The sequence below is a fragment of the Anser brachyrhynchus genome (genome assembly GCF_964034855.1).
Source record: "Anser brachyrhynchus genome assembly, chromosome: 10".
Taxonomy (NCBI): Eukaryota; Metazoa; Chordata; class Aves; order Anseriformes; family Anatidae; genus Anser; species Anser brachyrhynchus.
Genome location: NC_137705.1, coordinates 24,308,327 through 24,335,195, shown reverse-complemented (window position 1 = coordinate 24,335,195; position 26,869 = coordinate 24,308,327). Strand labels below are relative to the sequence as shown.

At 38.1% G+C, this 26,869-nt stretch overlaps 1 protein-coding gene across 31 annotated transcripts in view; it reads left to right on the top strand.

Annotated features, from left to right (window-relative positions):
* Positions 1–26,869, top strand: part of ERC2 (ELKS/RAB6-interacting/CAST family member 2) — a 522,744-nt gene that overhangs the window by 238,746 nt on the left and 257,129 nt on the right. For all 31 annotated transcript variants that reach the window (XR_013955471.1, XR_013955472.1, XR_013955473.1 and 28 more), the window contains one exon: positions 4,383–4,518. Coding sequence is in view for 25 of the 31 variants with exons in the window: in XM_080605891.1 (XP_080462017.1) it covers positions 4,383–4,518 (136 nt within the window). In the remaining 6 variants the exon portion in view is untranslated. The remainder of the gene's footprint in view (positions 1–4,382; positions 4,519–26,869) is intronic.

Sequence of the window (26,869 nt, the reverse complement as noted above, 5' to 3'; positions counted from 1 at the left end):
ATTCCATGAGAATATCAGAAATATCAGAATATCTTAGGAATATTTCACATCTGCATTTTTTGGATGCTTTGGAAAAAAAAATCTTTATGAAATATAGTGAAAGCTACACTAAGCATGTAACACTTTGGTTTTGGCTGACATTACATACTTCTTGGCCAGGGTACTCAGGTGGCTAATTTAAGATGGTAATTTAATGAAATAGCGTGACTTTCTATAATCATGATGAAAGCATTGGAGTGTAGACAACAGTTATGCACTACTGTAAAATGAAATCTAAAAGATACTTGAATACATGTGGAAACTAAATGTTAGTATTTGTTTTTAAAACCTGTACTAAAGCAATTATGTGCACTATAGTCTGACCTGTGAGATCATTTTGTATCTTATCCTACAAGAGACAGAAAAAACATGTTTAAATGTTGTCATTACTATTAGTGATATTCACACTAGCAAGAACTAAGTGATATGCTGTTTTGATTCTTCAGAACTCTCCTGAAGGGGAAAAAAAAAAGGGGGGGGGGGGGGGGGACAAAAAGAGGACACGGAAAATACTGCAAAAAAAAATACTGCAATCTAGTGAACTTAAACTATTTCCTGAAAATTTTTATAATGGCCAGAGATGTATATATTTTAGTTTATACTAATTACGTTAGAAGCTGAAAGAGTGAAATCTCCCCTTTTCTACTAGAATTTTGTTGTCAAGGCTGACAGATAGTGTGTATCATGTAGGACCTGGAATCTGAAGGAATACTTTGATCAGTTCTAACATGAAAGTGGCAGTAGCATAACTTCCAGTTCCAGCAAACTAGATTCAGTGGCCATTTATTTGTGTGTATTTTTACTTGCACTGATGCGTGTCAATGTATGTAGATTCTATTAAAAGCCAACAAAAATGTCTTTTGATAGAGTTAGAATGGGCAGTTGGTCTTAGTAATTTTATTTATGTGTTTCTATAATGACTAGTTCCCAAATATTATATTAAAAAAGAATCCGTGTTTAAACTCATGATTACCCTAAAGTCATTTCTCTACATCCCATAAAGGAGAACATGTGGGTTGGGATGCCCCATCCCTGGGAAGTGTTTAAGGCCAGGCTGGATGGAGCTTTGAGCAACCTGCTCTTGTGGAAGGTGTCCCTGCCCATGGCAGGGGTATTGTAACTAGATGAGCTTTAAGGTTCCTTCTAACTCAAACCATTCAATGATTGTATGACCTGAGTACATTTTCTTGCCATTGAGTTTCTCATCCACCAAGAAGGACCATCCTGGAAATAATTGTTGTGTGACAACAATGAAGTGCTGTCAAACAACAAAGAAAGAAGGATGTAAGAGTTGAATGAGTACCTACTGAAGCAGTTACTATGTTTGAGAAAGACCCAAACATGAATTCATATTTAAAAAAAATAAAAAAATCCTAATGAGGTAAGAAAGATGGAAGGGAAATTTCCTGTGCCCCATGCTCTATGCTCCTCTTGGCCTCCCACTTCCACAGACCAGTCCCACAGGCCCCCGTGGCGTCTAAAGGCAAAGCATAGTTAAAATACAGAGGGAATGTTTTGTATTTATTCCCTGTGTTGAACTCCTCCTGTACATTTAATGCAGGCCTAAGAGAGAATTGCTCAGCTAGGCTTTTTAACTGTAGCATTTTCTTTAGTTTCCATGGGCATCTAGTCAGTTGTGGAAGAAAGAGAGATTATGACACAGCTTTCTTTTATTTCCTTCTCCGCAGGATTTTGCGTATCACAGGCACCAGATGTTTTTCTTTGCAGCTTCACCATGTTCTACGTTTTGGTGTGACGTTAAACACAAGCCAAAATGGGAAGTTTTGAGGGGGAAAGGTGGTGAAAGAAGCAGTTAGCATAGGCATACAATTCAACTTCTTATGGAGATTAAATATAAATTATAATTTATTCAGCATTACTTTGGAAATCAGTCTATATTCTAACAGCATAAAGTCATATTACACAGCAAAAATTTCCACCAAATGCCACGTGTATATATAAAGTTCTGAAAAAGACATTTTTTCTTATATTCACTTTATTTTTATGCAGGTTAGGTCTGTTCCTACAATTATGCTACATGGACCCATGAAAGAGAATTCATTTTTACTTGGACTTGCACAGTGCATCCAAAATGCTTATTTGAATAGTTACAAAGCAGAAGGGCATCACACTAAAATTCTTAAGGAACTGTAGTGAATAACACACAATTTGGTATCTAAACCCATTATATTCCTTAAATCATAAAAACAAGTTGAAACTGAACCATGCAATTTCTGGTAGTTGTTTTTTTTAATCTGTCAGTGTAACTCAAACAGAAATATCCCTGCTGTTTTTAGCACTGTCATGTTGCTTGCTTATCATTGGTTTGCTGTGTTGGGAGTGTTGTGTTTTTCAGGAAATTAACCTTTCTTAAAATGCTGTGAAAACATACTGGTGATTTATGCTATCCTTGTGGGCCTACTGGGATAGGTCTGTCTTAGATTTCTTCTGACCATCGTGTAGTGTATATTTTGTTCTCAAGTGAACTTGATTTGGGGATTTAAACATGATGCCAGAGGTCTAGAAAGAGACTGTTGTAAGCTGTACTGATGGTCTCTGCTAGCTGGGAAAAGGTATTGTTTCCTTAGGAGCCTTGTCATTTTCCTAAAGATATGTCTAAATGGGAGAGTCTTAGGTGTATAGTTTGCAGCATAGAAAAACTATTGTGCTAATTTTCTTTGTGTGTCTTAAGAGACTGATGCAAACACTCTAACACAGCTATAGTATAAATCTGTTTTTCAAATAGAGGAATTCATACTTGTCTCTTTTAAAAATGATCTGTGAGCTTTCTGTAGATTCTTTTAATGAAAAAAATAGAATTAATCAGTGTCATCCAGCCTGTGTTGATCTGTTTTCTGTGCATATTTTACATTTTCCAACAGGTGAATAGTTACAGGAGGGTGAACTAAATTTGTAGTCAATTTTTTGATGAATTTAAGATCAAATAAAAATAATTTTGTAGTTTATTTAATATCTGCATCATACTCAAAAAATAACAAAGTGATTTTTTCCCCTTGATTAGAGCTGAAACTTTCAAAGAAGGAAAGAGTTGGGAAATTGAAGAGTGTATTTATAGCTTTATATTCTGAATGCCTTCTTACATTCTGTTCCTTATTTTGTGATTTTGTTGTCTTTAATTGTGTGTTTTTAATTCATGGTCTGTTAAACCATTGCCTTCCATTCTGGAGGTCTCAGTGAAAAGCTACATTTCTGTACCACTACATTCTCTATTTGAAGTTTTCTGATAGGCAATCAAATTTTATATAATATCTTTAGGCATGTATAAGTGTTTCTATGACTTTTGTTACATTGTGTAGTTTAAGATGCCACAAGTAAAAAAAGTAATAAAAAATATAGTTTTGTATGTAAATGGGGAGAACTGATAGTATTCTGTGCTCTGGTATGTGACTGTTAACGCTGTGTGTATGACTGTATGACTGTATGTATGGCTGTATGACTGTAATGTATAAAATGACCTAGTTTCTTGAGTTTAGTGAAATCATTGGAAGAAATGTATTCTATAACTTTGTCTTTCCCTGAAAGCTCTAATGTGGAGGCAACAGAGATGTTTTTCCCGATCCTTCTAGCCATTGAATAATATCCTCTTCATTTGCCAAAATAGGATTAGTGAGTAGATCTCATTAGGAATTTGCACATGACTTTATTTTTATATAGATAAAAGGGAGCAAATTCCTCAAAGTCAAAGAAAGTCGAGAAAATAATATCTAAGAATCCAAGCAGGTAAAAAGCATTACCGCAAGGATTTTTTTTTTCAGTTCCTGCCAGGGAAAATTAGCTTTCCTCCTTTCTTAAAAAGATATTCGCTATATATCAGAAAAGCTTCTAGTAACTTAATACAGTTCCACGGTAAAATATAATTAAATTGTAAATAAATATTTTTTACTCAAGGACAGTCTCAACAACAGAAAATATATAATGGTGGGAAAGATTGTTTCATTTTCGTTAGAATTTACTTACAAATGTACTTGTTTTAAAAAAAGTTGAAAAGAAAAAGAATTGTTGGATAATCTCCTGTTACAGCAGTTTTTCTGCATAGCGATCAGGACATTGATAAGTATTTGTGAGCAGATAATTAAAAATTAAAAAGGAAAAATCTTTTAAGACAGAATAATTGGTTTACCCTTGTATAATCTGATGGCATAAAAGCTGTTTTATTATGCTAGTTGGAAAAAAGGTAAAGTTTAATTGTTTAAATCTGATACTAGGACTACTTGTATAAGGTGGCGAATCAATGTCCTATGTCACAGTCATAGGCAGATTTATAGAGAAAAAGATGTCATTGCAGTCATTAATGTTAATGCGTATGTGCATATGATTCTTAGACATATGAAGGACCAAAACAAGAAGGTTGCTAATCTGAAGCACAATCAACAAATGGAGAAAAAAAAGAATGCACAGCTGCTGGAAGAAGTTCGTAGACGAGAGGACAATATGACAGACAACTCTCAACATTTACAAGTGAGTTTTTAATCTTTTAATCATTACTATTTTTTAATTGTGTTTTAGAATCATCAAAGGAAGCATGCTTCTGTTTCTTCATGGATGTGTAACAATTATCTTTCTGCAAAGAGATGGGTTTCTCCTATCCTACCAGAGGATGCTCTAATGACTTCAGTTGCACCTATGAAATATTTAGTTTTTAGGGCGAGGAAAAAAACAGAATAGAATTTGAAACCTTCTTTTCACAAGGTCTTTTTTTTTTTTTCCTTAGTTTATAAGCAGGAAAGTAAGTAATTCTAGCTTGTTTTGAGGACAGTCAGAAAATAGAAGGATATATTCTTTCTGTATTTTGTTTCTGTGCTATTCACAGTTTTATATCCATACAGCATAATGAGCTTATATAGTGTGGTTATGAGTGTTCAGATAGTTTGTGTATCAAACACTACACTTTTTTTTTTTTAATGGGTTGAACATTTACATACCCAGGTGATTAGGTCTGTAAAATACAGCTTATTATTTTCGAGAGCATTAAACCGTATAACAGAAATTCTGCCATGTTTTGCAGTGTGGAGTTGGAAGGCAAAAATGTTTGAGACGCATGAGCTCCTTCCTGTTCTGTGTTTCTAGATGTAGCTATTCATGTTAAATTCCAATGTCTGCATTTCTCTATCAGCAGAGATATCATCATCTAGTTGCATACTCTGATCATTTAACAAGTGTGATTTGATCTTATTAGCTCTCTATATATGCATATGTAGTTGGGTAAAAGGGTGAGTATAGATTGTCAGACAGGGTAATGATGAATTTAGAATCTTCACCAAAGATTAGTTTTATTTTATGTACTTAAATGAATGATAGAATCGTAGAATATCCTGAGTTGGAAGGGACCCATAAGGATCACTCAGTCTCTGTGAAACATAGAGAAGCACTGGAGAGAGCTATCAGTGTCTCATCTGACAGATCTCTTATCATTATTACATTACTACAACAGGAACTTTTTTTTTCTAAATGTTTTATATATATATATATATATATATATATATAAAAGTTTTCCAATATCTCTTCTTTTTCCAAGGTAGGCTTTGAACCTTGTTCTAGGAGAATTTCTACAGTAAATTATTAGAGTTCAGGTGTAGAGATTTGAAAGATAACTAGCTGATCTGGTTAAATGATGCATTGCTTACTAGGGAATTCTAGGGAATTTGTGTTAAAGACCACAACACAAGTTTGATGCTTGACTTAAAAACTGTTCTCTGAGAGCTGACCGTGAAAAACTATGAAGAGAAGTACTGAGTTCTGTCAACAACACCGATGTCTCTGTACCCTGTGTTTATAGGTAAGTCTAATTTACAGTGCAATATGTCATTTTTGGTTTGATCTGGTTAATATAATGGGTTTCTGGAAAATTTCTGATAGATGGAGTTTGACTCTCACTTGCTTCATACAGTACTGTATTTCTTATGCATTCCTGTATGCAAAATGGAGAAATTAACACTACACCTCTCTTCAGGCTTGTGTTGGTGAAGCTGCATCAGAATCAAGTTCAGCAAATATATGTTATTTATGCATCTGTGTAATGTTTTGCGTAGTTTATAATCTTAGGCTTACATTATCATCATGCATTCTACTGTACATGATATAGTAGTAACACCTTGTGAAGTATTTGGTTTGATAATGTGATATATCAAAAAAATAAATTTCAGTGTTGAGCAGCTACTTGTAGTTAATGCGAATCAGTAAAAAGGATATCTTATAGATTTATTTATTCATATTTTGGAAATCGGTCAGAGCAGTGTGATCACTAGAGGACAGAAGTCATTCCTAGAGTCTTAGATGTAACTGCTAAAGTTGGAACTTTGAAGTCATGTAATGGGAACAGGTCTACCAAATGGAAGCAGCATAGCTGAACAGCCTAAATTTAGAAAGAAAAGCTTGTCTGGTGTATAGGTCCTCTGTGCCATTCACTAGCTATAAAGCATTTGCCTACTAAGAACAGTTCATGAAAACCAGTTAACTAAGAATTCTCATTTCTCTGTTACTATGCCTTAAAAAGTTAATATTTTAATGTTGTATACTTAAACGAACTGCTTTCAGTAATATAAGTATGTATGTGTTGTGGCCCATCCTACACTTGCTAAGCTTATGGAAAAGTGAAAAGGAGAAGATCCCAGCTGTTTCTGCCTATTGCATTCCCTGCAATATTGCATTCCCTATTGCATTCCCTTCCCTCCAGTAGCTCTGAGAAGGAACATGGGGAAGTGAGTGTTGGTTGTTTGCACTGCTGGCATGCTGGAACAGCCAGTCCTGCCTTTCCTGGCATAAGTAAAACTGGCGCTCTCAACACTTTGCTGCTGTAACTGGTTATTATATTTCCCATGTCTAAAACATTCCCATATTTCCTTGGCTTATTACTTCTCCTGCCTTCCTTAACGGTAACCATTGTGTTCGTGGCAGGGGAACATGTTTGTACGTTCTCTGTCAGCTTGCTTCTTTAGTGAATTAGGCTGGCTGTCACTGCATGGCTCATGGTGGAGGCAAATTCACCTGAATGAGAATGGCTTGTTTGCCTTTACAAATTAAGCCATAAAATACCTAGAGCTGCAAATAGAAATTTGACTCTACAGCACTATGATGTTCGAGTAAATCCACAAGGAAATGAGGTGAATGGGGAGGGTTGGAGAAAAACAGACAAACTTGATGAACACCTGGCAGCTTTTCTTTTTTTTTTTTCCTTCCACAGCAAATTAAGATACAGGGTTGATTTGGTCTAGCAGGTATAGGAGACACACCATTTCACTGCTTCAAGGGACCCTTTCCAAAACGGGCTTGACAAAGTGTTCTTGTTTGCTTCTTTCATAAGGTTATGGAAGATGAAGTAGTGGTAGTATTGGGCTTTTCTGATGTTCTTCTTGTGAGATAAAGTTGTTATTTACTTTAGCAGTTCCTGAGGGCGTTAGGAAATGAATCACAAAATTAATTATGCCAGTAAAATCTCATCATACTTCTAACTCTAAGGGAAGCATGTCCCTGCATCACATATTGGGACTTTGAGGTTTCCTTCATTGCAAAATTTGGGGAGTTTTAATTTCTTCATAAATGCCATAGTGAATCTTGCAAGTAAATCAAATATTTTGACATTGAGTAGTGTAAGTAACATGACTCTGATGTGAATTTATTCTGCTCATAGAAGAGTATTTTGATTTAAAGTTTCTCGCTGGTGTAGTTTATTTATTTTGTTTTCTTATGCGTAAGGTGGTTACAAATATTAGGTGAGAGCATCAAATTCAGTTTTTGTGCAAAACTCATAAGTAGGTGGCTCACTGGTTAAAAACAAACAAACCACAAGCTTTAAAGCTCCAGACAATTAGCCTTGGTTGACAAAAAAACTTTTTCATAGGAGTTACTAAAAAAAAAAAAAAAACAAACAAAAACACAGCAAACCTCTTTGAAGTTGCTTAAGGAGTATCTCTTAAAATACTTAAGTATAATATATCTTAAAGTGCAAGTTTCTCCCTTTAAAAAGTTTGACCAAAACCACTGGTGGATGCATTTTTGATTTTAATTGGCCTGTATAGCTTGTCATTTCAGGTTAATTTTGATTTGAGGCTTTTATATCTGGTCACAATAAAGCTATTTAGTGTATTTGGCATAAGATAAACATTTACTCCTGTAACATTTAGATACGAACACCTGGTTACAGGGATGGAACACATCTGCTTTCTGCAGGTCTGAGTATGAAGATTTGTCTGTGAATGTTCTAGGTTAGAACTTTTTAGGCCTGTGTTCAAAAGGATGCATATAATGCAGTATGTGATAATGCAGTACGTGATAGGTAAATGTGTTTCTTTCTTACCAAGGATACAGTACTTTCCTCAGGCGGCAAACTATAAACTGAAATTATTCTAGTGATGTGAACATACACAGAATTCAAATCAGGATATAAGAGTTGACTAAATAAATAACTTGACAGAGCAGAATACTTGATAGCAATTGATATTAAACTTCAGTTTATAAATAATATGTAGAGTTAATAATTAAAATAAGTTGTAACATGACCTAAGAATTTAAATGAAGCAAGATTTGTGGGGAGACACATGAAATGAGATATATACTTTGAAAAACAAACTGGTTTCTAGGAGTACTATCCATCTGCTAATCAAAAATAAAATTAGTTGGTATTCTAATTAATTGGTATTGGTATTCTAATACTGAATTATTGCTTAGTAAACCATTAGGTTCTGTCCACGTTTTCTCATTACTGCTTCATTAGAAAAAAAAAAACAAAACACCTTCTACCAGTTTTTATAAGAATGTATAACACACAGTCCTCATGTCTGTAGTGTACTTGTTACATCTGTGAATGATGTATTGAGCTGCTAATGTATATACTAAAATTCTCTGGCCAGATGGAATAATTGTATTCCTTGCTGGTTAACTGTGATAAACTCAGCTGAGTGCTGAAGAGCAATTAAACTAGACAAATTGCATTTACTCAGCCAAGTCACAATCCCTTTTGCAGAAGTACTGGAAGAGATGTAATAGGAAATCTGCTATAATTGTTTGTGTGCCATTCAGGGAGACATTTGGGCCAAACTGAATACTTCAGTTGAAGTGCCATCCATTTTGCACAGCTTAAGCAGGGGCTGAAGCTTTACCCATTCAGCTGTCCCCTTGCTTTCTGGTAGGTTTCAGGAAGTTAGGAAGTCTCTGTCTTCTTTGAAGCTTCATTTAGTGTATAGCAGTTCCTGAGGCTTGTAGCATTGTGCATATTTGTAACACTTTACACTCTCTTTTCAGATAAAAGCCTTTCAAAGCTTGTTCATATCCTAGCATCAACCCTTGTAGGACAAGTTTGCCTCTGATGGCCACATCTCAGAGCACTCCAGAGCTGCGGCAGTGATGGAGAGTGCCCTGGCATGTCTGGGGAGGGAAAACACTTTGCTCTCCCTCAGCTATCAGCTATAATTGTGAGTGATGTTTAAGGTGTGGTTTTGAGGGAGTTATTTGAATCACTCGAAAATTGAAAACATCAGGAAGCCAGACTTGAGATTAATTCTTGGGAATGAAGAATAGTTGTGAGGTTTTCTGCTTTTTCCTTCCACAAATCAAGGGCAGACCTGTGCATATCTTGCCAGACATGATGGTCATATATTACGTAAAGCACCACCGCAGGAGAGCTGGTTCTTGAACACTTTATCATGAAGCTTTTTGAGAATGGTGTATCTAACATGCCTTAATTTTCTCTTTTTTGTGTGTCTTAAAATGAATTTTTTTTTTTTGAGAAATGCAGAGCTAAGAAACATAGGGGTAATGTCATAATGCTGTGTACAACTCCTCAAACAGACCTCCTCGCAGGACCCTGAAATGTTAGAGATGTGAGTCATAGTTGCTTCCTGAGATATCTTTTTCCTGATTCTTGTACGGAAAAAGTTCATTCCAGTAACACTGTTAAATCAATAGAATTGTGAAAGAAAACATTCGGATAACATTGATAACTTGAGAAGGTTTGGGTTTGATTATGATTTTCAAACTTGCTGTAATAGCAAATAAAGTAACAAAAACGTCAAGGCAAACTAAATGGATACTTCTGTCTGATTATACTTTTTATAAATGTATTGATCTAATAAGTGAATTGAATGTCATGGAATTATATCTATACTAAGTACAGAAACACTCCTATATGGAAACTTTATGCAAACTCTCCCATGCATACATGTCACAAGGGAGGTGCAGGAATAAGTCTGAAAAGAAAGCTAAAAAGTTTAATACTCTACTCTGCTCTGTTCTACAGAGCTTCTAGTTGTTCTTACCTTTTCTCTGGTTTATCTGTTAGAAATCTTTGATTCTCCTAATGTTTTAAACACTTGGATTATTTGTCAAAATCTTCTTTCAGATAACTTGGATTTTCTCTGGACAGCATTCTACGTGCTGGAAAGAGCTTTTTCACTAAAAAAAAAATATTTTTGAGTAAGAATGTGTAGTTCTCATTGATTTCAAATATATACAGGCAGCTTTATCAATGCTCTGATCCCAAAGTACTGTGAAACAGGGTGTGTACATGTACATTTTCAAGGAGCAAACATCTAGCTCTTATAAACTGAGTCCAGCGCTTGTGCCTTGGTTTGCTGCTGGACATCCTGAGGCAATTGTAGCTCTTCAGTAGGGCAGAAATTTAATCTTAGATGATATATAAAGCACAATTAGGAGAAAATTTTATCAAAAGAGACAGGAAGACTGGGTAGGTGGTATTATTGCTGTCTGATTCTTGCCATGTCAATATCTATCGTATTTTATAAAAAATAACTCCCAAGAGATTTCACATGTATTCAGTGTGAATTCTTAAGCTTGGATTTGTCTATTTTTCACTCTATTCTTCAGCATACAATTTTAATCTCCATAATAGTTCTAGAAATGCAAAATATACCTAAGACCTTGCACACTGCCATATGCTATGTCTGTGTCTCTTAAAATAAAAGCATGGCCTAAACAAGTGGTATACCTGACATTCATTTGTTATGATTTTTCTCTTAATGCAGTGTATTTCCTACTGCATTGTCTCAAAGACTTCTGAACTCTAATATTAATAAAAAGAGGAAGCTAGGAAATGAGATGAAGCCTTGCAAATAAAAATGAACAGAGCAGTGTAATCAGTTTAGAGACAGAGGAAACAGTTGTGACTGTTATGCAGACAGGCATTAGTGTACATAGCTGACATAAGGCAGGAGAGAATTCATTGCATAAACACACAGCTTTGTATCTATTAGTGCCGGAATACATACGTAGTGAGAAGGCCCAACCTTTTAAGAGGTTAAAGTGATGAGCTATTGAATTAGAAGTGAATTCTAGTTTAAGCATGTATCTGAAGTTGGGCTTATCCCTCTCTGTAAGGTTTTAGAAATTCTGTGTGTTTAGAGGGCTCTGTATGTTTCTGTCTCAAGAAGGCTGCTTGTTATGGTGGGGGAAGATGGAGATAAGACTGGGATTTTGCCTTTTACACCATTCTTTTCTGATCTCTACAGTGTGCATGTGGGTGTACTAGCTCTGAGTACAGTTGTTCCCTACTTCTCGTTCAGCTGTGAGCCAGGCATAATGGGAAATAGGTGATTGCTCTTGATTTTCTTTTCTCTGTGTTCTGAACAACATATCCCTGATGATGAGATATGATATAGGGTTGTAGACTTATGTGAAGGTTGTAAAGGTCTTGCCTCTTGCTAAAATGCCTGCCCATCAGATAATTTTTTTTATTATTAATTTTTTTTTGGACTGGATACATTTGTTCAAGCCGTTGCAAATACTTTTTGAACAAGTGAGTCAGTTCTAAGTGCAAGTATGCACAACCCTTGGTATTTTTGGCTAACTCTCCATATGTAGTCTGTTACATTAGTGAACTAACATATGAAGAAATATAGAGGCAGTGTTTTATGTTAATTTTCTGTAGCACATCAACAGAATTCTTTTCTATTTATTGCTTGAAAACCAAAATATGTTCTTGTTTGTCTCTGTTTTCAAATTTTATGTTCCTTGAGGACTGGAAAGTTTCTTCTTTTTGAGTGATTAAATTGAAGCTTGGTCAATTTGTAAGAAAATCAGTGTCATATACATATCAAATAGCTTTATCCTTATGAAGCAGGAGTTATGTACTAGCAAACGGAGATAATCTTGTACAGTAGATGACAATTATGTGTATTAATGATACATTCGTGGGTAGTTCCTTTGGTATTTCTCTGCTTCTCTAGTTATAGCTGGATTTTGCTAAGACAGAGAGTGTAGCTAATAAGTAAAACCTCAAAAATGTTCAGCCTTCAGAAAAATGTATAACATAAATTTCACACAGATCAGGGAATTTATTTTTTTTTTTCCTGGTGAATATCTGGGAAAAGTCAGGACTTGCAATGCCTTTTAAAGCAGTCATTTTCATGTAGCACAACATAAATTTTTAATTGAAGTTCTGAAAAAGTAGGATGTAACAAAACTATTTTTTTCTGTAATGCATTGATAACCAATCTGTAAAAAATCTTTGAGGTAGGGGGTAATAGTAAAAACAAATAAGCCCGTGATGATGATATAGTGCAATATATTAAAAAGAAACAAAACAAAACAAAAACACAAAAACAAACAATTACTTGACTAGAAGTGCAAACTTACAAAAATCAGACTGATCAATTCAAACAGACATAAGAGTATTGAAGACACAGCTAGTGTACTTATATTTAGATTTCTAGCAATATAAATATAAGTTCAGATTTTAAATGTGGATGGACATTCAGGAATTCTCTTTCCTTGGCCTGTGGAAGTTCCGTAAGTTGTGGATAAATTCCATATGTGTTGCTGAAATGTCTGTTGAACTTCAGCCAGTAGTTTAAGATTATGTTCGGAAAAAAAAAATATCTAAAAGGTTTCAGATGAAGAAAAGTATTTGAGAGTCTACAGAGGACAGGAAGGTTGATTGGTAGGTCTGAGGATCAATACCAGAAGTGTTTTTTCTTTGGGGATTTACTTTGACATTTGGTTTCGTTGTGAAGTGTAATCCCCAGAAGCCAAAACTGTTCTTGTTATAAAATGTTCCTATAGACAATCAGTGAAAATATCATGTGAAGATCAATTTTTACAAGACTCACAGTCTCTCAAATATTTTTTTCTTTGTCATAATTGGTAGGCTGGCAGAAGTGACTGTGTTCTGTGCTACATTCTTTTAACCACCTATAATATAAAAAAGGTTCAGTAGGTAAAACATTATCAGCACTGTTGTATGTACTTATCAAGTCCTTCCTTTTGTCTAGAGTATTGTATTATAAGTACATGTGCAAATAACATTAACTTTGTTTTTAGAACTACCTGTTTATTACTTGTGAATTTTAACCAAGTACACAGTATATGTACACTATGTACATTTATTAATGCAACATTTCCAACATTATGGAGAATTCTAGAGCATCCCATATCAGGAGGTCTGAATACTGACTTTCTGATCTTAGTTTTTACAGTTAAGTCAGAAACACATTCTTCAGTGTTGTCTAAGTAACATTAATTCAATGAATTCAGTACCCAAGAATAGAACCTGGACATCTTGATTTGCAAACAAACTTATATCTGTATGTTCTAGTATATTTAGAAACCTGTAAACTGCAATTATTGACAAGCTTTTCATGTTTAGATTAAACAACACTTATTGCTACTATGTGCTTTAATAAATCATTTGTTATTTGGAGAGGGCATATGTGAAGAGGCACTGAAAGAAAAAGATCCTATTGGACAAAACAAACTTGCAACAATAGGAAACAGGAAAAATTTAATGTAATTCTGCCCACCCCAAGTTTGTGTAATAACTCACACATGTGGGACTCCTGTAGTCCCCAGGGGGCAATCACATTCAACATGCTTCAAAAGAAACATTTCAGTTAAATCAACTCTCCCTTCCCAGCAATAATTACCACAGGTTTACACTGAGATATAGTTGCAAAAGGTTAGTCAGTAGGGCATCTGCAAATCAAGTCATATGTCAACTCTACATCAATAACCTCATTATAATAGATGTTAGTATTTCAGCACATGACTGTCCAATATAGCAATTCATGTATAGTTCATTTTTAACTTCAACATTAACTTATAGCTTGTCTAATATTTTACTAACTTATGTATTTAAACACCCTATATTACATAAATTATAATCAATGACAAAAACAATGATTTAGATTGAAATTCTTCTAAGTGAAATTGCAATAAAATGACTGACCCTATTTGTATAGCTGTCTTCAATATAAGATGAATATAGGAGAGTTTAACCCTGTGATATAAAAGCAGCATGATGAAAATATGTATGAGTGTAGATTTTCCAATTTAGGCATTGCTTAAAATGTTACCTGAAACTTTCATTTTTCCCAAATGAAAGAATAATATCTCTAGATAGTTTGTTATATTTGTAGCTTATCAATAGGCTAGAACACTTTTTAATCAAAAATTTGATAGTCTGGATGAAAAAAAGTAAAAAAGGTTTTCAAAACCTTCCTTGTGGTCTGCATCAAACTGAGCTCTCAGCTAGTTTCATAATTTGTTCTTCCATCTACTTGTTAGTAACCTGTGCTAGCTATTGCTTCTGTTTGTCACTCTCTATAGATCATTTTGAATAGCATGCAAGTCTGTTACTAATACATCTGGTCAGTGACGGAGTTCTATTTGAGGTGAGCCTAAGCAGAATTGTTCTGGTTGGTTGCTAATATGCCAGATTTATACCACTAATTTCTCATGAAAAGTGTTCTATAATAACCTTCTACAATATTACTTACAGACTACCTAGTGTTACATACTGGAACATGAAGGGAGGTGAAGGTGCTTCTTTACATAATTTTGTCTAGAACTTTGGTGCCTTAGAAAGATTTCTTTAAATTGCTTATTGTAAAAGCACGTTTATTTTGAGGAGCTTTCATGGGATAGACTTCAATAGAAGATCTTGGGGACCAAATCTCACTGTTGTACTTTCCCAGTCCCTTTTTTTGAATTGTTTAGTTTTAGTTGAGCAGAATTTAGCTGGCAAAATTAATGCTGGTGAAATAGATAAGTCAGGGGAAAAATGAATTGATTTTCAAATCTCATAATCTTGGAGTTGAAGGAAAAAATACTTTACCTTTAAGTTAAAAAAAAAACAAAAACAAATAAAAACATAAAGTGATCAGATTTCTGAAGTTTCTAGTCACTTAGAGCAAAGCCATATTCAGATATTTACTTCTTAACCATGGAAATATGAGAGTAAATTGCTATTATTTTGGGTTCTTAGCTTTCCATTGTAATACATGCAAGTTAAAACAGTATGCAGACTGCCAGAGAGTATTCAACTGTGTCTTAAAGTTAAAAAACAAACAACAACAAAACAAAAACAAACAAAAAAACCCCCAAACTTCAGTTCTTCAGTTAAGAAATGACACCTTTTCTATAACATGTTGTATTAATAGGTTTCAAAGTATTTTACAAAATAGAAATATTCAATTATATTTTTTTAAAGAAAATGAGGCATAAGAAATAAAAAGAATTATGGAAGGTGTCCCTGATTGCCAATGGCACCATTAAGGAACATAGACTTAGTCTTACTCTGTCCAGTGCTCCGTTTATTGGACTGAACTGTTAATTGATAAGATTTTGAAGTGGTGTGTTACTCATGATACTATGTTTCCTAATGATTGAGGTACCTAGTGCAGATGAATGTAATAGAGTTTTTGGTACAGTAAGAGCGTCGTAGTATCTCTGATCATGGAATCAGTCTTTAGCATGTAAAAGATAAGGAAGACTGCATGCCATGTTAACTAATTTGAAGCAAGGCAATTTTACTAGTCTCTTACTTCTCTGTGGATAGTCTATAATGGCTAGATATGAAGAAAAACAAAAGAGTACTGCCATTTGCAGTTTAGTGTTCTTTTACAATGGATTTGGGTGTATATATATTTTGACAGGGATTATCAAGACGATCAGATAATTGAACAACAAACAAGACTGGAGTGCAGTACATTAAATTTTATAGAAGGCTGATGTTTATCTGTTCTTTCAAGTTACAGTTAGGGTCCCTACTGCCTTAACAAGCATTTCTTTGATCCTCTACTTCTGTTTGTATTTTTTTTGATTTCTATTTCTCTCTCTCTCTTTTGCGGTGGTACAGCAGGGAATGGAGTCTGTTCAGCTTTCTGTATCTGAAAAAGACTCCTTCCCTAGAAATACCTTGGAGTAAGCCTGACAGGCTATGGGTACTTTAGGAGTCCCAATGTTTTCACTAAATAAATGTATTACACAATTAGAGTTTTATTTATTTTTATTTTTTCTGTAACACATCATAATTGTTGATAGGGAAAAATGAACTAAATGCAAAACACTGTGATGTAGAGGAACTACAAAAATGTTAACTTTGAATCTTAAAAACCAGAATTATGCACAGAAAACAGAAATTTGTGTTTCAAAGAGTATGGAGAATTTGTCACGTGGGGATAAGCAATCCAGCTGGATTCTTTATCAAAGAGATCAGCCTTCTAAAAACACATTTTGAGTAGTTCTTTGTATTTCTGTGGATATTTTAGTGACATTAATTAGAAATACATCTCCAAATGCATTTATTCTTTAGTGGCGTGGAGCTTTGCTTAAGCAATATTATTTGGTATCAGTCATATTTCTTTTCTCAGCTGTATATTGGCATATCGAAAGAAGCATTGGACACCTACTTGTTAGCTGTCACATAGCTTTGTCATATTGAGAACTACCATAATTTATCTATCTAGAAACTATGGCAAAGATAAAAGCCAGGTGTATGTGATCATCTCCTCCCCTCCTCCCCCTGAACTTTTTTTTAAACTTCAAAGGGACATTATAGTAATGTGTACAGTGTGCCACATGAGTGCTGCAGTCCCTTCATTTTAAATAAATAATTTTGAGTTTTCCTGCGTATGTGGTAAATTCCTGGCTCTAGTAAAGTTAATGGGAATTTTGCCACTGCCTTGTCAGACAAAGATTTTCTTACATGAAGAGAAAAATAATTAAAAAACGCAACCCGGTGCAGACAAAAAATAAACTTAGAAGGTGATTGAGAAAGCAGATCTCAAGTACAAATGGAAACAGTCCATTGTCATTCATCATTTACATCTGATCTGTTGATGGGAATTGTAATTTGTGAGAAAGTCCTTCCACAGTCAACTGCAGGGTTTGTCAAGACTGGCTTTTCTGTTTGGGTGTTCTTTTGTGAGATCACTTGGCTGTCAAGTGCTAACAAGTATCATTACAAGTATCATTGTAGTAGGCGACTCCCTTCTCAGGGGAACAGGGCCCTATTTGTCGACCTGACCCTACCCATAGGGAAGTCTGCTGCCTCCCTGGGGCCAGGGTCAGGGATGTTGCCAGGAAGCTTCCCAACCTGGTCCGCCCCTCTGACTACTACCCTCTTTTGATAGTCCAGGCTGGCAGTGATGATATTGATGAGAGAAGCCTGAAGGCTATCAAACGGGACTTTAGGGGACTGGGACGGTTAGTGGCTGGAGCGGGAATACAGGTGGTGTTTTCATCTATCCCTGCAGTAGCAGGGAGGGGTACCGAGAGGACACGGAAAGCCCACCTGATTAACACGTGGCTCAGAGGCTGGTGCCAACACAGAAATTTTGAGTTTTTTGACCATGGGGCGCTTTACTCGGCACCCGGCCTGATGGCCGCAGACGGGTCCCTATCTCTAAGGGGAAAACGGATCCTAGCCCAGGAGCTGGCAGGGCTCGTTGAGAGGGCTTTAAACTAGGAAAGAAGGGGGATGGGGCTGAAAGAAGGCCTGTTGGAGCTGTGCCGGGGGGAACAATGGCAGAGCCGGGGAAGATGGCAATGGCCCAGCAGAAGTGCATCTACACGAATGCACGCAGCATGGGCAACAAACAGGACGAGCTGGAAGCCATCGTGCAGCGGGAAGGCTATGACTTGGTTGCCATCACGGAAACATGACGGGACCACTCTCATGACTGGAGTGCTGCAATGTCTGGCTATAGGCTCTTCAGAAGGGACAGGCAGCACAGAAGGGGTGGTGGTGTGGCTCTTTATATTAGAGAGTGTTTAGATGTTGTGGAACTTGAGGCTGGGAATGATAAGGTTGAGTCCCTGTGGGTTAGGATCAGAGGGAAGGCCAACAAGGCAAGCATCCTGGTGGGGGTCTGTTATAGACCGCCGAACCAGGATGAGGAGACGGATGAGGAGTTCTACAGGCAGCTGGCAGAAGCTGCGAAATTGTCAGCGCTTATTCTCGTGGGGGACTTCAACTTCCCAGACATATCCTGGAAGCACAACACAGCCCAGAGAAAGCAGTCTAGGAGGTTTCTGGAGAGCGTGGAAGATAGCTTCCTGATGCAGCTGGTTAGAGAGCCTACCAGGGGAGGTGCCCCCTAGACCTTCTGTTCACAAACAGTGACGGACTGGTGGGAGATGTGGTGGTTGGGAGCTGTCTTGGGCAGAGTGACCACGAAATGGTTCAGTTCTCTATTCTTGGCGAAGTCAGGAAGGGGACCAGTAAAACCGCTGTCTTGGACTTCCGGAGGGCTGACTTTGAGCTGTTCAGGACACTGGTTGGCAGAGTCCCTTGGGAGGTGGTTCTGAAGGGCAAAGGAGTCCAGGAAGGCTGGGCACTCCTCAAGAAGGAAATCTTAACGGCTCAGGAGCGGTCTGTCCCCACGTGTCCAAAGACGAGCCGATGCAGAACTAGACCGGCCTGGCTGAACAGAGAGTTGTGGCTCGAGCTTAGGAGAAAAAGGAGGGTTTATAATCTTTGGAAAAGAGGGCGGGCCACTCAGGAGGACTATAAGGATGTTGCGAGGCTGTGCAGGGACAAAATTAGAAAGGCCAAAGCTCATCTGGAGCTCAATCTGGCTACTGCCGTTAAAGATAACAAAAAAACGTTTTTACAAATACATCAACGCAAAAAGGAGGACTAAGGAGAATCTCCATCCTTTACTGGATGCGGGGGGAAACTTAGTTACAAAAGATGAGGAAAAGGCTGAGGTGCTCAATGCTTTCTTTGCCTCAGTCTTTAGCGGCAAGACCAGTTGTTCTCTGGATACCTGGTACCCTGAGCTGGTGGAAGGGGATGGGGAACAGGATGTGGCCCTCACTATCCATGAGGACATGTTTGGCGACCTGCTACGACACTTGGATGTATGCAAGTCGATGGGGCCGGATGGGATCCACCCGAGGGTACTGAGCGAACGGGTGGAGGAGCTGGCCAAGCCGCTTTCCATCATTTATTGGCAGTCCTGGCTATCAGGGGAGGTTCCAGTTGACTGGCGGCTAGCAAACGTGACGCCCATCTACAAGAAGGGCCGGAGGGTAGGCCCTGGGGAACTATAGGCCTGTTAGTTTGACCTCAGTGCCAGGGAAGCTCATGGAGCAGATTATCTTGAGTGTCATCACGCGGCACTTGCAGGGCAACCAGGCGATCAAGCCCAGTCAGCATGGGTTTATGAAAGGCAGGTCCTGCTTGACGAACCTGATCTCCTTCTATGACCAAGTGACGCGCTTGGTGGATGAGGGGAAGGCTGTGGATGTGATCTACCTTGACTTCAGTAAGGCTTTTGACACCGTTTCCCACAACATTCTCCTCGAGAAACTGGCTGCTCGTGGCTTGGACTGGCGTATGCTTTGTTGGGTTAAAAACTGGCTGGATGGCCGGGCCCAAAGAGTTGTGGTGAATGGAGCCAAATCCAGTTGGAGGCCGGTTACTAGTGGAGTCCCCCAGGGCTCAGTACTGGGGCCGGTCCTCTTCAATATCTTTATTGATGACCTGGATGAGGGGATCGAGTGCACCCTCAGTAAGTTTGCAGATGACACCAAGTTAGGTGCGTGTGTCGATCTTCTCGAGGGAAGGAAGGCTCTGCAGGAGGATCTGGATAGGCTGGACCGATGGGCTGAGGTCAACTGCATGAAGTTCAACAAGGCCAAGTGCCGGGTCCTGCACCTGGGGTGCAACAACCCCAAGCAGAGCTACAGGCTGGGAGATGAGTGGCTGGAAAGCTGCTTGGCGGAGAAGGACCTGGGAATACTGGTTGATAGGCAGCTGAATATGAGCCAGCAGTGTGCTCAGGTGGCCAAGAAGGCCAACAGCATCCTGGCTTGCATAAGAAGCAGTGTGGCCAGCAGGTCTAGGGAGGTGATTGTCCCCCTGTACTCGGCTCTGGTGAGGCCGCACCTCGAGTACTGTGTTCAGCTTTGGGCCCCTCGCTACAAGAAGGACATGGAGGTGCTCGAGAGAGTCCAGAGAAGGGCAACGAAGCTGGTGAGGGGTCTGGAGAACAAGTCTTACGAGGAGTGGCTGAGGGAGCTGGGATTGTTTAGCCTGGAGAAGAGGAGGCTCAGGGGAGACCTCATCGCTTTCTATAGGTACCTTAAAGGAGGCTGTAGAGAGGTGGGGGTTGGTCTATTCTCCCACATGCCTGGTGACAGGATGAGGGGGAATGGGCTAAAGTTGCGCCAGGGGAGGTTTAGGTTGGATGTTAGGAAGAACTTCTTTACTGAAAGGGTTGTTAGGCATTGGAATGGGCTGCCCAGGGAGGTGGTTGAGTCACCATCCCTGGAGGTCTTTAAAAGACGTTTAGATGTAGCCCTTAGTGATATGGTTTAGTGGAGGACTTGTTAGTGTTAGGGCAGAGGTTGGACTAGATCTTTGAGGTCTCTTCAACCTAGACGATTCTGTGATTCTGTGATTACTTCTCTTCATAAAGATATTAGAAAACACTGCTAAATACTTGCTATCTGCTTCTCATGTTTTCAGCACTGGGACTGATCCTCTGTGCATAATGGCTTTTTTCACCTTTTTCTTATGAAACTGGCAAAAGCTAAATAATTAATGTTATGGACTAGTATCTTAAACTTTCAGTTTTTTTTTTCCTTTTCTCTAAATGTTAAATAAGCATACCACAACAATACTAGAGAATTATTGTATGAAATCTCACCTAATAGATTCTTACCTAGAAAGCTTTACTGTGAATATTTGTAGACTACAGATCTGAGTTGATAGTGTAGAAACATGAGCAGTCTAGTCTATATGGTGTAAAAAAAAAAAAAAGTACAAGTCACAAAAGCAATGCCAACCTTATTTCATCTAGTTATGAAGTCTGTTCAATCATATCTGCAATATGAATATGAATAAGGATTAACAACTCACTGTATTGTGAAAGCAGATAAGGCCCTCACCAGAGGAAAGAGACTGACATTCTCCTGTCTTAAACAACTGAGGGAGCAGTAAAAAGATAAAAATAAAATCCTTGTACCTTCCGTCAGTCTTGTATATTCCCTAAGGCCCATGGAGAATGTAGCAGTGTGGATTGTGTTGTATTATAGTATTAACAAAAAATGTCCATTAAGAATTCAGAGATAACGTGTTACAGAATACTCAGGTGACCTGTTATTTTGGTGAACCAGCAAAAGCTTAGAAATTTCCATGCCAGCAATTTTCTCACTTTTGAAAATTATTGCTCAGATTCAGTTGTTTGGATAAAGGTATCCTAAATTAATTGTGGAAAAAATGTGAATTATTAACTAAACTCAATACTAGAGTATTGTTGTTTCAAGGTGCTGTATTCCAGTTGTCAACTGCAAGGTACATTCTCTTCCTACCTAATTCAAATGTGTATAAAGTACTATTAAATTAAAGTGCTTACTGAACTACCTAGTAGACAGTCAGGCGAAGCTAGCTTAAATCCTGAAAATTTTTCAGAAGTAGTAATAGAGAAAGTATCATATAATTGTTCTTCTGGATTACCCTGCTAATGTTGTTTTCCCCATTCACTTAGCTGTGGTACTTTGAAAAGCCCAGACATTATAATATACCTCTGGAGACATTTGAAGAATATTAATGCAACTTCCTAATGCAGAATTATTGTGAAATAGTACTCTTGTGGTCATAATAGTGGAAGTGGGCACTGTACACAAACAGTTGGGTGCTAATACTGCTGTTGGTAGTAACGAGATGAGCTGCAGCTGAAGTTAGAGGGACTTCAGGTGGCAGGGCTGGGGTAGAAGTGGGCACAGGCACTCTTTGGGCATTTCTGATGCTGTGGGCCTGGGACTGAGCTGAGGTGGAGCTCTGGGGTCTGTAGGCAGTGGGTGGCAGAAGACTCCGGGTAATGCTGGCCAGAGCTGTTAAGGCCTGTTGGTGCTTCCAGGAACCCTCCTGGGCCAGCTGTATTCTCCCACCACGTGGAGGTCCAGGCTCGGAGGGGAATGGCCCTGAAGTGACTTATTCACGTGGGTTGTCAGTGGGCTGTTACAGGGACAGGGAGAGTGGCATGTGGACATGGAGCATCCTGGCAAGGGGTGGGGCAGGGAGGGGGTTGCTGTTTGAGGCTGACAGTGAGATGTTTGAGTTTGTTCGTCCCCTGCCCACCCCCCCCCCCAAAAAAAAAAAAAAAAAAACAAAACAACAAAAAAAAACCAACAAACTGTCCACTGAGGGGGCTCCCTGAGCAGCCTGGGGCTAGGCAGGAGTCGGCCATGAGGAGGTCAGAGCCCAGGCCCTCAGGAGGAGGAATGTGGGTGGTCTACATGACACAGAGCTGCAGCAGGCAGGGGCTCACCACCCAGCTGCAGAATGGGCAGCCTGTTCCCTCAGGGACCAGAACCACAGGCCCCCCTGGGCACCTCATGGGCAGGCCCAGTCCCACAGGATGTCAACATGGCAGGCAGAGCAGGGTGCTGGCAACAGGCTCCCTCCACAGTCTTGGGCATGGCTAGTTATGAGACAGATAAAGAGGCCATCAGGGAGCCCAGTCAAGAGGAGGAGACAGGGCCAGAGGCAGAACTGGGGGCAATGGGCTGCCGTGTACCCACAAGCTCCACCCAGGCTATGAGATACCCACAGTCGAGGGCAAACCTCTGTCCAGGGAACAGAGGTGGAGATAGGTAAGCCTTACAGCATAGTTGTGACATAGATACGGTGCATTATGCAAATTGTTTCCTTGACATTACTGTTGGTTTGACCAAGTTATTTCACACAGAAATCTTTGGAAGGGAGAACAAAAATAGGAATCCTTCATTCGCTAAGAAGTGCTGAAAAATGAAGACTTTCTGGAGCCTCTTTTCTCTGCCTCCACTCCACTGCAGCCTGTACCACATCTCAAGCTGAGGTACATCTCAACTGGAAGCATAACTCAAATAGAAAGCATAAGCTTCAAGATCACAAAAGGGAACATGAGTTTTATATAAAAACAACACTTTATTTTTAAAATAGTTGAATCATTTAATTAAAGCATTTTAAATAATTGTATTGCAATATGTTATATTTATTGTTCCTATCTTTTACAATGAAGAGCTATCAGATTAATATTTCTACTTGAAATTTCTGAGTAACTGATAAATAGTTTAAATGGATAGTCTTTAAATACATATATATAATTAAATTCCAGTATATAGAAATGCTTCTCAGCTGGTAACCTGAGTCTCTATAGAAAGGTGTCACTTTAAAGAAGTGATCCTTCCTGTAGTGATATATTTACTTTTCGAGTTGTAATGCTGTAATTACATGGTTTGATGCACATGTATTAAATTTTCCTTGAAAGCTTATGCTACGTGTGCAATGAGCATTTTTTTTCTAACCCAGATATGGATAAAGCAAGCACGAACCTCTCTCTTCTAGCAAGGTTCTGGGAAGTCTGGTGGTCTGGTGTCTCTGATAGGCCGTGTGATTTTTCTGCCTCTGTGGTTTTTTTTTGTTTTCTTGTTCTTGCTGTGGTTGTTGTTTTCAAATTTATTGTTCTTAAGACTATTTCTTGAGTAAAAAACAGCTGGCCAAATATTTCATATAGTGATTGAAAGTCAGTAAAACAGGCAGAATGTAACTAGAGCATTTGTGCTTTAAAGGAAAGCATAATCGATAATAAATTCAGTCAGTTAGTAACAAAAGACGTTATCTTAAGTGTTTTTCAGAATATTAGGATGATGCAATATAACTCAATATTTTCATGAATATTTTAGATGTTTAGCATTAAATATATGTTAAGGAATAAAAAAAGAACTTTTCCACTACCTTTTTAATGTAATAACTGAACAAAATCTGTATCAAACTAGGAAACTAGGTCTATAATTTGAATGTATGAGCTTGTACATACTACTAAGAATCCTGAATGTCATGAATTTATTTTGTATAAACTATTCAGACTACTTTCATTTGTGTAGAAGTTACCAATTATGAGAAAATGTTTTCTCTTCTTTTTTTTTGTCCGTCCTGGAAAGTGTACCTTTTGGGAGAATTGACAGTTGAAATATCAACAAATGGAAATTTGCTCAAGAGAACATGAAGTTTCTGAGTCTTTTAGCCTCAGTGACATTCAGTATATCTATATTGCTGTTAATTTTTTTCCGCAATCTGAAAATTTATTGCAATATTGAAAGCATATAAATCTAAAATTTAACGCAATATTTTATTTTTATTCTCATTTGCTGTATATGTCAAGTGCTTTTTCATGCTTCTGTGTCATTGAGAGAGACATGGCAATATTTACCTCTTAACAAATATAATATGGAGGTTGTGTTTCACAGAATCGTCTAGGTTGGAAGAGACCTCCAAGATCACCTAGTCCAACCTCTGTCCTAACACTAACAAGTCCTCCACTAAACCATATCACTAAGTTCAACATCTAAACGTCTCTTAAAGACCTCCAGGGATGGTGACTCAACCACCTCCCTGGGCAGCCCATTCCAATGCCTAACAACCCTTTCAGTAAAGAAGTTCTTCCTAATATCCAACCTAAACCTCCCCTGGTGCAACTTTAGCCCATTCCCCCTCATCCTGTCACCAGGCATGTGGGAGAATAGACCAAGCCCTACCTCGCTTACAGCCTCCTTTAAGGTACCTATAGAGAGCGATGAGGTCTCCCCTGAGCCTCCTCTTCTCCAGGCTAAACAACCCCAGCTCCCTCAGCCGCTCCTCGTAAGACTTGTTCTCCAGACCCCTCACCAGCTTCGTTGCCCTTCTCTGGACTCTCTCGAGCACCTCCCTGTCCTTGTAGCGAGGGGCCCAAAGCTGAACACAGTACTCGAGGTGCGGCCTCACCAGAGCCGAGTACAGGGGGACAATCACCTCCCTAGACCTGCTGGCCACACTGCTTCTTATACAAGCCAGGATGCTGTTGGCTTTCTTGGCCACCTGAGCACACTGCTGGCTCATATTCAGCTGCCTATCAACCAGTATTCCCAGGTCCTTCTCTGCCAGGCAGCTTTCTAACCACTCATCTCCCAATTTATTTCTCTACACTTCCTCAGCCACATAATTTTTCATCAACTTAATTAACATTGGCACAAAACCTTTTATTTATTGTTCATATATTTAAAATAATCAAAATAAGTATGTTGGGAGCATCATGTCTTCATATTTGTGTGTTGATTTCCTAGTATTGACTACCTAAGTAATTTTGTCTTGTTGCATCCATAGGTATTAACAGTCAACACGTTCTCGTTCTTCATAAACTACTGAAACATCCTTGACAGATGTCCCATTCAGAGAACCTTTCAAGTTCTCTCTCTTCTAGGTGTGAATGAAGTTTCATGATTCACAATGTAAAGCTGGAAAGAAAGCAAAATACAGATTATGTTGTCAAATGTGGTACAGCGGTGGTAACTACTGCTGATATTCAGTGTTGATACTACACACTCTGTGCTGGTTTAATATTTTCAAATAAAAAAGCTGAATATTAGCCTGTGCCAAATAAATAAAATGGACCTGAAACCTGGTGTGAAAATTGGGAACTAAGAATGACAATGTAGCAGCTTGCATTTTACCTAGATTCGCTATGCATTCTGCAGCTACCAGAACAAAGAAATATATTGAATCTGTATTTAAATAAAACAAACGAACAACAACAACTGCATGAAGGAAGTTGGTTAAAAAGAAATGAAAAGGAACAGTCAAAGGAGTAAAAGCTTTAGAGGCATTATGGAGGCTACTATAAGAAAATCACCATATTGCAGGCACAGAGGAAATGGATACCAACTATCAAAAATTGCTTTAGAAAGACCAAATGGACAGCAGTGTAATTAAACAGTAGGATAAAGGAAACTGTCAAAAGAAACAAAAAATCAACCTTCTCCCAAAACAAAACAAAACCCCAAACTCATCCTTAAAGAAACTGAAATTTATCCAGTTGAGGAAAATAGAATCGTAAAACCTGGAAGTGAAATGTTAAAAGCACAAATAGGCAGACCATGAAATGCATGAAGCACAATAAGAAGTAAGTCACGAAACGTGTTCATACTAGTAATTTTCCAATGTGTCAGAAGCCAAAAGCCTGCCAGAAAACCTATAGAGCCAAAGATAATCAAGACATGTAAAGTGTGCTTTCAGAAAATAAAGTCATGAGGTCAGAAACTGAAAGAAATTTCTTTCTCATGTATTTACAGTAAAGGAGCTTGGGGAGTTTCTTTTTCTGGAACCCTTTTTTATGGGCAAAGTATTCATCTCTTTTATGGTGAAGTGACAGTAGAGGAGATGATAGTATTGTTAATTTTGATAATTGTGTCATCATAGGATCATTGGATCAGAGAATAATTCATGTTGAAAAGGACCTCAGTAGGTCATTAAATTCAACCTCTTGATCAAGCAGGGTGAGACTGTGGTCAGACCAAGTTGCTGTCAGGACCAAATAGTTTTCGTTCTAAAGTTCTTAAGAAATTTGAGGTGAAATATGTGAATTCAAAACTCTGGTGTATAACTTCCTTAATGCTTCCTTTTTACCAGAGGACTGGATACTGGCTAATATGACCTCTGTTTTCAAAACATGTTCCTGATAAGTTTTGGAAAACTACCAATACCTATGACACCTATATTGGACAAATCAAGAGAAATTGTTTTGAAAAAGTAGAGTTAGGGGGCACATAGATAAAC